Source organism: Embiotoca jacksoni, unplaced genomic scaffold, assembly GCF_022577435.1.
Source record: "Embiotoca jacksoni isolate LCO1_2020_lvr unplaced genomic scaffold, fEmbJac1.0.p SCAF_3, whole genome shotgun sequence".
NCBI lineage: Eukaryota > Metazoa > Chordata > Actinopteri > Embiotocidae > Embiotoca > Embiotoca jacksoni.
Window position 1 is genome coordinate 14,281,118 of NW_027185381.1, and position 11,959 is coordinate 14,293,076.

The following is an 11,959-nucleotide window of genomic DNA, read 5'->3' on the forward strand; positions in this document are numbered from 1 at the left end:
TATCTGATCATCCCACCTGGATGATCAGCTAACGTGAATTAATTAGTTTGCTTTGTTTTCTCTTTTGTTCCTGATTTATAACCACAGGTTTATTTCCTTTCAGTTTGATCTTTGTTCTGATCAGTAGTTTATTTGGCTGATTAAGCCTGGCAATTAATACTTGTCTTTCAAATAATATTTTGATTAATTGAGTTAATATTGCTTGGTGTAGTTTATTTTGTGGTTTATGTTAAGTTGCAGACCTGCAGCAGCCGGCTGTGTGCTGGATGGGCTGCTTAGTTTCTTTTCTCCTTTTCGTATTTTTCTTTCTGTGAAGTGGAGCCTTGTTAATTCTGTTCCCTGTCTTTTCAGGAGCTGCAAGGCCTAAGGTGGTGAGGTTGGTGCCTCCCTTCCTGTGCTGTGTGGTTTGGTGCACCCCTGGTTCTGAACCCTCATGTGTGTGTTTGCGTGTCTGCCAGTGTGATTGTGTGCACACGTGTGATTGGAGTGCCTCCTATTTTTGGGATCCTCACCTTTAAGGGTCCACCTCTCCACTGGTAAACAGCAGCCATGAACATCTCTTTTTAAATAATTTTATAGGTTAAGGCTATTTTATTAGTAGTTTGTGCTTAAAATTTTTATTTTATCGAACCACTGTATTGAATATTAATTTTGTTATAATAAAGAATATTTCTTTGGAATGGAACTATTTCTCCTGCGCATCGGTATAACGAACCTGAGTGCCTTCTGAGTTCTTGATACTGTGTGGGGCAAAATTTATTCTTTAGGTGAAATTCCTAAGGTGGCATTGTCGTACTCTTATTAATAATATCGGTTAACTTTCTCAAAACTCGAACCACACCCTCGTCTCGCCACATCTACAGTAAATATATTGTGCATAACATCTTGAAACACAGCACCATTCAGGTTAATATATAGGCAGAGTTTCCAAATGGCAAAGCTATTTTGAAAAATAAAGCAATATTTTTGTTTTATGATGCAGTACCAGAGAATTTGGTGCAGAAAGTTCATTAGTCCCTCGGGGTAAGACATAATTCTGTCACTTTGTGACAGGAATATGTGTCTGGAGAAACCTAATTGAAACAGAACTTGTGGTTGCAAAGCTGCACCCACAAGCTTTCATTTCTATAACCTGCCCCAAGACACCCATGTCTGTGCACTCTTCACATCAACAACTGCAGTAACACCTTGCTTACAAATGAAGGTGAGGCATTTATTAAGGCAGGATCAGCGCTCCAAAGCCCATCAATTCTTCCTACATCAGTTTTATTGCAGCTCTGGTCTCTGTCTTCGACTACAATGGAAAATGAGGTTTGAAAGTACAGTCTCGGAGCTTCAAGTGTGAACATTTGATGCTTAAACTCTGCCATCTTTCCGAAGACAAATGGTTTCCTCTGTGCCGGGGGTTTTGAAACACTTGAGTGAAAATGAGACTACAATTTATGCTGGTCTGTGTCAGTTGGTTGCTAAGTAAACCAAACTGGCAAACAAAAACCCATCACCTAGCTTCCATGTTTACCCTCAGTTAAATAATGTGACCAGAGACTGTGGATCGTTTGTTATCTATCGTACCTGGTGCATTGTTATATTTACAGCCCTTGTATGAATCAAATGATGATACAGCACGTATCGGTGGGAAAAGCAAGGCTGTATGTTTCAAATCACATAATACTAAAATATGAAAATCAGATATACTATACTTATTGTACAACGTATTTAAATGTAGGCTACACTAAAGTAATAAACATATTTCTACCCTTCCCCTTACTGACTCAATTCTCAATTTCTGCGCAATATATCTATATCTATATCTATGTTTGGATTATCTAGTTCTTGTGGAAGACTAGATTAAGAAATGCTTTTCAAATCCGTCTGAGAAACAGGGTCTCCACTTTAAGAGTATTTGTTTCAGACACTTCAGCGCTTTGAAATTGTAATTGAGCTTTACTGGGTTTTCTGGCTCTTCAAAATGCAAGCATCATGTAAATGAGACTTTTATCCGTATCTCTGGTCCATTATCATGAAAATGATTATTCACTGAATTTGGTGTTTGTGGAGCTACCATGACATGGTATTTCTCCCCTTAAAATATGATGATTAAATTGACAAATGATACAGGATGAGACCCTAAACTGACCCAAATAAACAATTAGCTCTACGGTCCACAATTTTTACAATACCTCAAAGTCAAGGACAAACACAGTCGAGGGAATCTGGACTGTGATGCCCCTCTGTGGCTTGGATGTGGATTGTGTAAGTGGATCATTGGAAGTAGGACAGTAAAGATGACACGGACAGACCTAAATGTGTCTCATTCCCTCTGACTCTCAGGGAACCAGATCAAGCACCAGACTGTAGGTGGACTGGGCACATAAAACACACCACCTAATGAAAATAACAATACAATGCAAGTGTAGTACACTTGCAAGGAGCTTTGATTTAAATCTGAAATTATTTTAATTGTAATTCAGATATACTATCAATTTGTAATTTTATGGCACCTTCTTTAAGCGGTGTTGATCAAAATTTTGGCTTTGTAATTGGTCATTATTTTATTGTTATAAGCATTATGGTATGTGTGGCAAAATGTTAAAAAAAAATTATTACCTTGAATTCAAATTAATTTCCATCTGCCTTGACAAATAATTGATGTTTGTTGCAAAACTGCGTGGGGTGTTTGCAATGCATAAGCCATCTCTCTCTCTCTCCCCCCCCCCCTCTCTCTCTCACACACACAAACATACACACACATTTCATTTTAGATGCACAGGAAGGATCTATTGACAGCTGGCTTTGGATGCAAGCAGCAGCCTGACAGAGGCTGAGATGCATCTGAATCAAACAGACAGGGACAGCTTCGATCAACTTATGTGTCGAAATAAAAGCATCTCACACATGAAAGGCAGGATCTCCATGGTTTCCCCGGGAGCTGGGCCTCGTTGCCATGGGAGTGGAAGGTGCTACTGGAAGAGGGAAAAACACAGAAAGAGAGGCAGGAAGACAGTATCATCTTTCCATGTACCTCATCATACTTAGTTTGCATGAATTTGAATATACTTTCCGTTGGGCTGTTAATACAAATTTTATTTAAAAAGTAGCTCTAAGAGAAAATCAAGTTATTGTTTGACATTACATACTGTGTACATAATAATTTTTAGGAAGATCTAAAATTAGCTTCAATCAAACAACCCCCGCCCACACACTCTCACGTACACGCACCTTTCACATGACCTGTACCGTGATAAACTGTTTGCCTAACTGTGTAATGGTTGTTGGACAATATTGCGCAAGCAGTGTCCTGATCCCTGTCCTAATGCAATTACCCATCACGCCAGCATGTGCCTGTTCCTGAGTAGTATAATCAGATCACAGGGAACAACTGAGAAATAAAAACACACAACTGATGTGTCATGCAAGGCCTCATGATGAGTTATTAACTTCTTCTTTTTACTGATGCACAGTCACAGTAACCAAATGGCCATTCATGCGAGGAACTGCTCACCGTAACCAGACAGCCACAGCTTCATATGGGATCTCCACAGGGTTGAGCAGGTTCAAACACCTCAGTTCTGTTTATATAAGTCTGATCAGATGTGTGGAAGCCCAACCTACAGTATGTCTGGTTGTTATGTACTAAACAGGTCACGCTTGGACTCAGCTCCATGCAGGGGCTGAGGTGATTGAGTGGGTGGTGTAACACAGGGCAGGTGCACAGGCTAAGTGATGAGTCTGCTACGTGCGGATACAGCATGATTTGTTCTCGGCCTTATCATAAACTGTGAATGTCTTCACAGAAAACATATGCTGGGCTGTTGCATTGAGTCAATATAGTGCCATTGTACAGATTTTGTAACTGATAAAAACAGAGACAGCATAAATGACCCAACTGGTCAGTGTAACGCTGGAAATAAAGTCCATAAAGTAGGATTCATTTAGCCCAATAAATTATTCCGATTAATTATACCATAAATATTTTTTTTTTTTCAGTTCTACCAGTCACATCAACACACACGCAACAAACAAATCTAATTTACAAATAAATCGAATTTATGAATTAGAAGAAATGTTAATTAAATGACTCAGACTCCGTTGAGTGTTTAGCATCATAGGGCATTTCCGGTGTGTTTCCATGTGTCTGTGTGTGTTTGTGTCCATTTCATTGACATCTGGTTTCATCTGACCTGATTTGGCCTCTAATACCCAAAGCTTTGTTATTACTTTCACTGATCAGCGGCACAGCTGAACACTGAAGGTAGTGTTCGTTTTAAGACTGGGCCATAAACAGTGATGCCATGTTCCTGAAACAACACACAGCTCTCTCTCATAGCACTACCACTGACATCATGGAATATTTTTAACCTCCTTCAATTATTAATCTCATATCTATCTTTATGGTAACAATCTAATTAGTGTATATGTTTGCAATATGCTCAGATGAGCAGATGAAAGACAGATTGTTGGTGACAGTGTCTTTTCAAGATACATGTAATCAACCAGCTCCAATGTCAACACATCATGTGCTATGACACATCGAGGTCCTTTCACAGGTCATTTGATTGTTGCACTGGGAGGTGGATAACAAAGCAGTTGAGAACATAAACGGGTGGAGTAATAGATCTACCGGTGACTTGATTGGTCGAACATGTTTACAGTGACATGTTAAGAAGGTGTATGTCATGTGTTTTGGACAAATATAGGAGCCTGGCAAAATAGAAAACAAGATAAGGAAACTCATTTGAACAGACCCTTTTACGTAGGAAGCTGTAAAAACGGAACAGTGAGATACCACAGGGGAAGGGGATTTTTTTTTTTTTGCACATCTTGTAATGAAAACATTTTTTTTTCCATTTCAAGAAACTACCAAACACTGAATAGGTTTTGATGTGAGTAGAGAGCTAAGTTAGAGAGAGATATTCACAATATTGAAGCGTGTTTCAGCATTTATAAATGAAGTTGTTGTCAATTCCAGCTGCCCATCTAATGTGCATTGTAAATGTGCATTAGCCAGGCAAAGGCATCCTGGTGGATGGAGGTAACCAGGCGACTGTTTTCAGACACTTGAGATTAAGCCAGCGTACTTCCCTGTGGGGCGTTTACATTCATGGTACTCGTAGGAGGACAGATGTTTCCTACAGATAATATGAAATCACTTTTAGTAATCAGATAGAAGCACAAAACATGGCTCATGCTGTGTGAACAACCCAAATCTCAAATTTCTTAGTTTGGATTTATTACATGTTCAAATGGCAAATCATAAAAATGTATCAAAGACATATTATAGCAGGAGTCCTGGGCTATTTTTTTTAAATTTCCTCCTGAAACAAAAACATTCCCAAATTAATTCAGTATCAGCTCCACAATTGTAAGGCCAAAATTAGCAGCCTTATCTTTGATATGAAAAACTTGGGAACTTCAAAAAAAAAAAATGCAGTTAGTCTCTCTGTTCTTATCAGCAGGCCACAATGAGAAAAAAAAAACAGGCAAAATTGACGTCCACCTAAAAAACATTTCATTAAACACAAGTTTTATTGAATTTTTTTTAAAAATGTTCAACTCAAACTCAACAGAAATGAAGTTCAACGACTCAGCCTCTTCATATAATGTGCCACGTTTGACAACCATCAAAAAAATTGTGACTAATTTCAACAACAGATATAGCCAGTACAGGGCCCTCTGAGAAAAGGTTAAACAGTCTGTACAAATTTTGAATTTTATTTCGTGAAACAGATCAGTGAAGGATCAATTTGACCTTTAGGTGGTAGTTAAAAAAATGTGTGATGAGTTCATTGTTTGGACTTTCACAGCATAAAGTCGACTCTGACGATGCTTTGTTTCTAAGGAAGTAGCTGTTGTCTATATACTTTAAGTATCCATTTCATTTGATCCTTTCATAATAAGCTTTGCCTTTTGATGATAGAAAATCAATTGTGTATGGGTGGCACCAGCATGGTTGAGAGACCTAATGTTGCTATTTTGATGGAAGAGAGATCAGTGGAAACCGCTCTGAATCCAATCAATAGTTGACCAGCAAGGGGAATCACAGGTGATTCTCATTTATGACAGGGTATTTCACAGCTGAGTCAACACTCAATACAAAAGGCTCCACCAATATCAGCCTCCTTATGGGATCAGGAAATACATCCGGTGCAATTTACTGTTGAAACATGTCGGCTGTCTGTGTGGGACGTTAAAGGTTTCTTTCACAGAAATGAGGTGTTTCTATTACAGTAACACAAAGCTTGTGTATTAAACAGAAAATCCTCATTTGCATCAAAACAACTGAGAGGGGATTGCAGGTCTTTGTCACTATGCTGAATGCAGTTCAAAACTGAATGTTGATCATTTATATATATTTTTTCAATATTTTTCTAAAGGGTTTTCTCAGAAGCAGAATCCAAACTGTAAATTCTAGTAAGTATTTGCATTAAAAAGCCGTTGTTGAGCACTGAAAACAATCTCGTAGCAGGTTAATATTACAGCTTTGGCAGCCATAGCTTTGTACAGTATATGCATTTGTGAATGCTTCTCATTTCCTCACATTGCTTGTGTTGTTTTGTCATATGGTATATAACTGCCATTTGTCAGTCCCTTGTTAGAGCTTTTCTGAGCCCTGAGACACCTATTAATCTTTAACTAGAAGCTATTGGCAGCCGGGGCTTTCAAGCCTGATCTTTAGGGTACAGGATACACTTGCTTCATGCCTACAAGCTGCTGCTATGTTTAGTTGGGTAAACATGCATATTGCATTGAGAGATGCTGTTTTTCATCTTCAACACTAATAGAGTATTTTTGGTTCTTTAGTTGGCTGAAAAGGGCCCAAAATATTTAGCTTGTCTACACAGTACTTAAATCTAAACAGTGCGGTCTATTCTAAAATTCCTCAGTCAAATTATTTTCTATTTAGCCTTTTAGCTGGATAAATTCCAACCCTAGAGTTTATCAATATTTTCATCCAGAGCTGTGGGAAGCTATATACCATCCTATTTTGTAAAATAAATAAAGAATCATGTCATGTTAATGACTATCAAAACAAATAATCTTTTACATATATCTCAAACTATTAGCAGGTTTTACTTGCCAATATTATCTGTGTAATTATCTTTTTTAATGAAAAGCAAAATGTGCAGGGAAATGGGAGGATATATATCTACTATTAAGTATATAGCTTGCTCTTATAGCTTCAATTGATATTCATGAACATTAACATAAATGCCCTGTATCATTAAAAAAAAAGAAACAGAGTTTCACTGAAAATTATGCATATTCAACAATGAGAACTCCCCTCTAAGGTTTCTGGTTTCCAGTGATATTTTTAATCATTGGAAAGGTCAGGAAGAAAACAACAGGCTTAGGGAGAAATATGAGATGGCGGTTGTCTCACTCCGGCTGATGATGCAGTCTCATTAACAAACCCAGAAACAAAAGGCTATAAATGATTATTTTAACATGTTTGTAGTTGTTCATAAGCTAAAGTTAAAGTGAAGATGAACCTTTTTTCATTTCATTTCATAAAATAAATTGTATCCTGAGTTGGTGATATTACAGTGGAACTTGTTAACATGGTCTTATTTTGAAATGTACTAAAGACAAATAGCATCAGTGATTTCCATAATTTAATTAATATAAAATTATACAATACAAAATTTAAAATAAATAATTCAATACATAAATAAACAGTTAAAGAAGTACTTAAATTTATAATGTTACAATGCTTGAAAGAGGCAAATCACAATCACCAAGGAGATAGTCTCTTTTCAGGGTGGACATTTTGTTCACTACTTTAAAGCGAAGGGACCGCTGGCTGACGTCCTCCTCTGAGATACCATCAAAGAAGAAATCCTCATTGAAAATCGGATTACGGCTCTTTCTGATGACTGTGCTGCGTTGCTTCTGGACTTTTCCAGGGACCAGAGAGAGGCTGATGCTGCAGTTGATAATCTTGGAGTCTACAGACAGGGGATAAAGGCCCTCAGCACTGATCAGTCGAACTCGTAATCTTTGGTTATCTGAACAGTATTCTGCTGAGAGTCTCAGACTGCCATCTTTTCCTATGGGCACCATTCTCTCCTTCATTGCTCTCTCTCTGTGGAGAGTCAAGTCCATGGGAAAGATGGTGGGGGGTGCCAGGCTGTAGCTCCTGGGAAGGGCCTCAACTAACCCCTCTGATGCCCTCCTCATGACATTGGGGCTGTTGTCGGTGGAGCTGCCTTCATCTGTGGACAGGGAATTGTTCCTGGACACCATTGCCTTCCTCATGTTCCTTGACAACAGTAGTTCATGGCTCAGTGCTTTGAAGAGAGAAGACTTGGCAGGGCACCTGGTCAGCAGCGGCGAGCTGAAAGGAGAGGATTCAGTGGAGGAAGTTGTATCACTGTCCAGAGTGGCCTGCCAGTTTAGGGTGTAGCCTCTCGGGGAAAGTCTGGAGGTCAGGCTGTTAAGGCTGAATGAGGAAGGAGAGGAGGAGGGCAAGGTGGCAGGGGAGACCTTGGAGCACATGCTGGATCGACTCCTGGGCAGCAGCAGGGGAGAGGAGCCTGGATCAGAATGGAAAATGGACTCCTTTCTCCTGGTGTGGGGGCTCTCCAGTAGGGTGCAAAAGCCATAGCTGGTCTGGGCTTTTGCCAGGTGTGGAAGGGATAAGGCAGCCTGGCTCTGGGGATCTGCATTAGTGGTCTCCTCATCACTGCAGCCATCATAGGGACTCTCATCCACGCTTTCCACTTGAATAATATGCGGGTTAAACGGCTCATGAAATGTCACATCTGTTTCAGGGCTTGCCCTCCCACAGGGAGACACCTTAATAATACGAGCCGCTCGGCTCTGCTCCGTATTTTTCATCTCTTGCAGGGATAGGATTGTTGGAGGGATGCAGAACTCTGGGATGTTGTCAGGGGTAATGATATTAGGACAGAGGGAAATCCTTTTGGAGTTGTCAGCTTTTTCTCCCAACATGATGTCACTAATTTTAAAGCCGAGTTGTGCTGAGGGGATAGGCAGGTTTGATCTCTCCACTGACAAGCGAATCTTCTCCACAACCCACATGGGTCCTCTGGTAGGAATCAGGAAACTCTCTGTAAAATAAAATGGATGCTTGAGTTTGTGCATTGTCTTTTGAGATCAAACACACTTTCAAACAGTCTACAAAAAAAAAAACAATCTATGTTATAGTACCTACAATTGTTAACCTTAAAGAGAACATTTTTACCTTATATTTTAAAGATATGGAAAATCCACAAGGTTGTTCCTGGCAGGGTAGAATGATAGCAGTTGAGAGACAGAGAAGTTGTGAGGCTCTCTTGACAGCAGATGGAGGTTCAGCAAATCTGTGGCTGTTTGAGAAACGCAGGCAGTTTAAATGAAGTAAGAAACCAATCGATCTGATACACGCCTCCTGTGCGGCTCAAACAGGACCCTCCCTCCCTCTCCTCGGCCACTGGTTCCCATGGAAATATACAAACCACAACAGAGCTCACTGCCCCTGTAGCTGATGTACCATTGAGCAAGATAAGCATACTACTTTGAAAGTGAACAACTGCTTCTGAACAAATGGCAGGCTTTTAATACATGTGTTTGACTTTCCATTTATTCAATTTAGATTATGTCTAGGATGTTGCTCTGTGAATATAAACATGTTGTTTGATAAGGTAAAAAATCGGAGCAATTTTAAAACACTTGTTGCTGCCAATGTTTGAAGACAAAAGTTAGGAAACAAAGCTGGCCTCTTATATTAGGTGCAGGAGAATTTTTTTTCAGGTCAGTCAGGTCTCAGTCTAAAAAGAGATTCACTGAAAACTAAAAACACTGAAAACAAGTCATTAGCTTTCCCCTGAAGTTTAAGTTGTATTAAAAAAAATGTGGCAAGTGCTATTGGTTGAACCAGGTGAAAATATATCTTTTTTTCCAGCTCTTTGTTTATCGGACATCAAGTAATATAATGATATTGCAGATGCATTTTGCTTCATGAAACACATGTCCCCAAAACTGAGGCCAGCACATGTTCTGGCTTGGGAATACTTTGGATGTTTACTTGATTAAAATGACATCTTGGAGATTTCACCATTGGGTGTCTGTATAATATGACTCTGGATTTGTATAAATGGAATCATCTGTTACATTGGAGAATTTAAAATGTGTCAGTTAAAGATGCAAATAAATGCAAGTCACTGTGAAATTTAAATTAGCCAAAAATATAGTGCAATTGCAATATTGTTCTTTATTATAAACAATATAGGACCAATAATTTCTGAGGCAGATTTTTGTTATTACATTCATTTATTTGATAATGAAATAACAGTTTGGACAGTCTAAGATAACGGAAATTAAATTAGTCCATAAACACATTTCTTTTTATGTAGATCACCATAATACACAGAGATTGTATTCATTAATCACCCATCACTTTGCCATTACTTAAATCTTAGTGGGGCAGAACATCATTTCATTTAATCACAGTTCTGGTTTCTGAAATGTACATATTTTCATTAAAAAGAATAAAAATTACTTTCTTATCTTCCTTAGGTCCTCAACCTTTACTGACATGGTTGAAATGCACTTATTGTAAGTCGCTTTGGATAAAAGCGTCAGCTAAATGAAATGTAATGTAATGTAATGTAATGACACAATCCTATGTCAGTGCTACCCTCTTGTGGTGGGACATGAAGCAGCTGTATTGTGAATGATGAATATTTGACAATTTCTTTTAAGGTTTATTTTAAGGTTCATTTTGGTGGGCAGCTCTGGTGAAAAAATATAACTTGGAAATTACTGCAATCATTCAAAAACAAAACAAAAAAAGGGCTCAGAAAAAAAATAAACTTCTGTCAGCTGAATCTGTTTTTTGTGATCTGCTAAAATAAAAACATCAGTCTTTTTGTAATTTGGCTTTAACTGTCTTTCCATATTGAAAAGTGGTAAAATCCCAGAAAATAAAGATAAGAGCTCCAATCTGCACGGGACAAAGTTCAAGTGGAGTAACTTGGTTACCATGTGTTACCAGGCACTTAAGGACACAGTGATGTCAGTGCTAACCATATACTAGGAAGGTGTCCTTAATGGGGTACTTCTCAGAAATGTTTTCCAAAATGTTCAGGTCACATCACTAATTCAAGTGTGCCATCTGAACTCCTATATCTTGCCAACCAGAAATAATATAATACATTTGAGGTAAATTATAGCGAAAGAAAATATCAACACCATTTCTCCAAAACAATTATCTGACAGATAGGGGTACCTCCAAGCATTAAAATCATGAATATAGTTGTTTTTGACATAACATGCATAATAATTGTCAGGTTAAAAAAAAAAAAAAAAAAAAAGTAAGTTCCAAAGTTTACTGCTGTCTGGTTCTCACAAACTGTAGCTCAACATTTTCTGAAATTCTGAAGAGCAGAAGTGTGAGCAAACCGAAAATGTTCGAAATATACAGACTATACACAGTGCTCCAATTGGACCTGTACTCACTGGTACTTACATTTTACTATGTGGCTTACTGTAATCGGCCAAATGCAAGAAATCCCTGGTTCCGTTTCATATTAAAAGCCCCCCAGCGTTTCATACAAGGCCCAGCCATGTAGGCTACTGGGTTTTGAAATAGTCTTATCACTCTTTTACTGGATTGTTTCTTTGATTACATACATCTATGGTGTGAACATTTATAATATTTTTTTAGTATTTCTTTATCCACTGTAGAAATTCAAAATGTAATAGCTACTGTATGTACTGAATCTTATACAGGCCGATACAGACGCCAATATATGAGCAAAGGACGCACTGGAACTGATTTCTCCATAAGCAGAGACAACCAATCAATCCTCTTACGATAGCCTATTTGAATATGAAACACAATAGCCTACATAAATAAATAACTAAACACTAAATATTGACAACCCTGTCCAAGCATATGTCTTCTTTTTCCACTGTCTGAGCCCGTGTCCCTCAGCGTGAGTGCTTCCATATCTCC

General features: G+C 38.4%; 1 protein-coding gene across 1 annotated transcript; it reads right to left on the reverse strand.

Moving 5' to 3' along the window:
• Window positions 1-7,695: 7,695 nt before the first annotated feature.
• Window positions 7,696-9,259, reverse strand: c2cd4a (C2 calcium dependent domain containing 4A). The gene is made up of 2 exons (XM_069163016.1): window positions 9,206-9,259; window positions 7,696-9,071 (listed from the first exon to the last, which is right to left on the reverse strand). Exon 2 carries the CDS (start codon window positions 9,040-9,042, stop codon window positions 7,696-7,698), a length of 1,347 nt encoding a protein of 448 aa, XP_069019117.1. The 5' UTR covers window positions 9,043-9,071; window positions 9,206-9,259.
• Window positions 9,260-11,959: the final 2,700 nt, after the last annotated feature.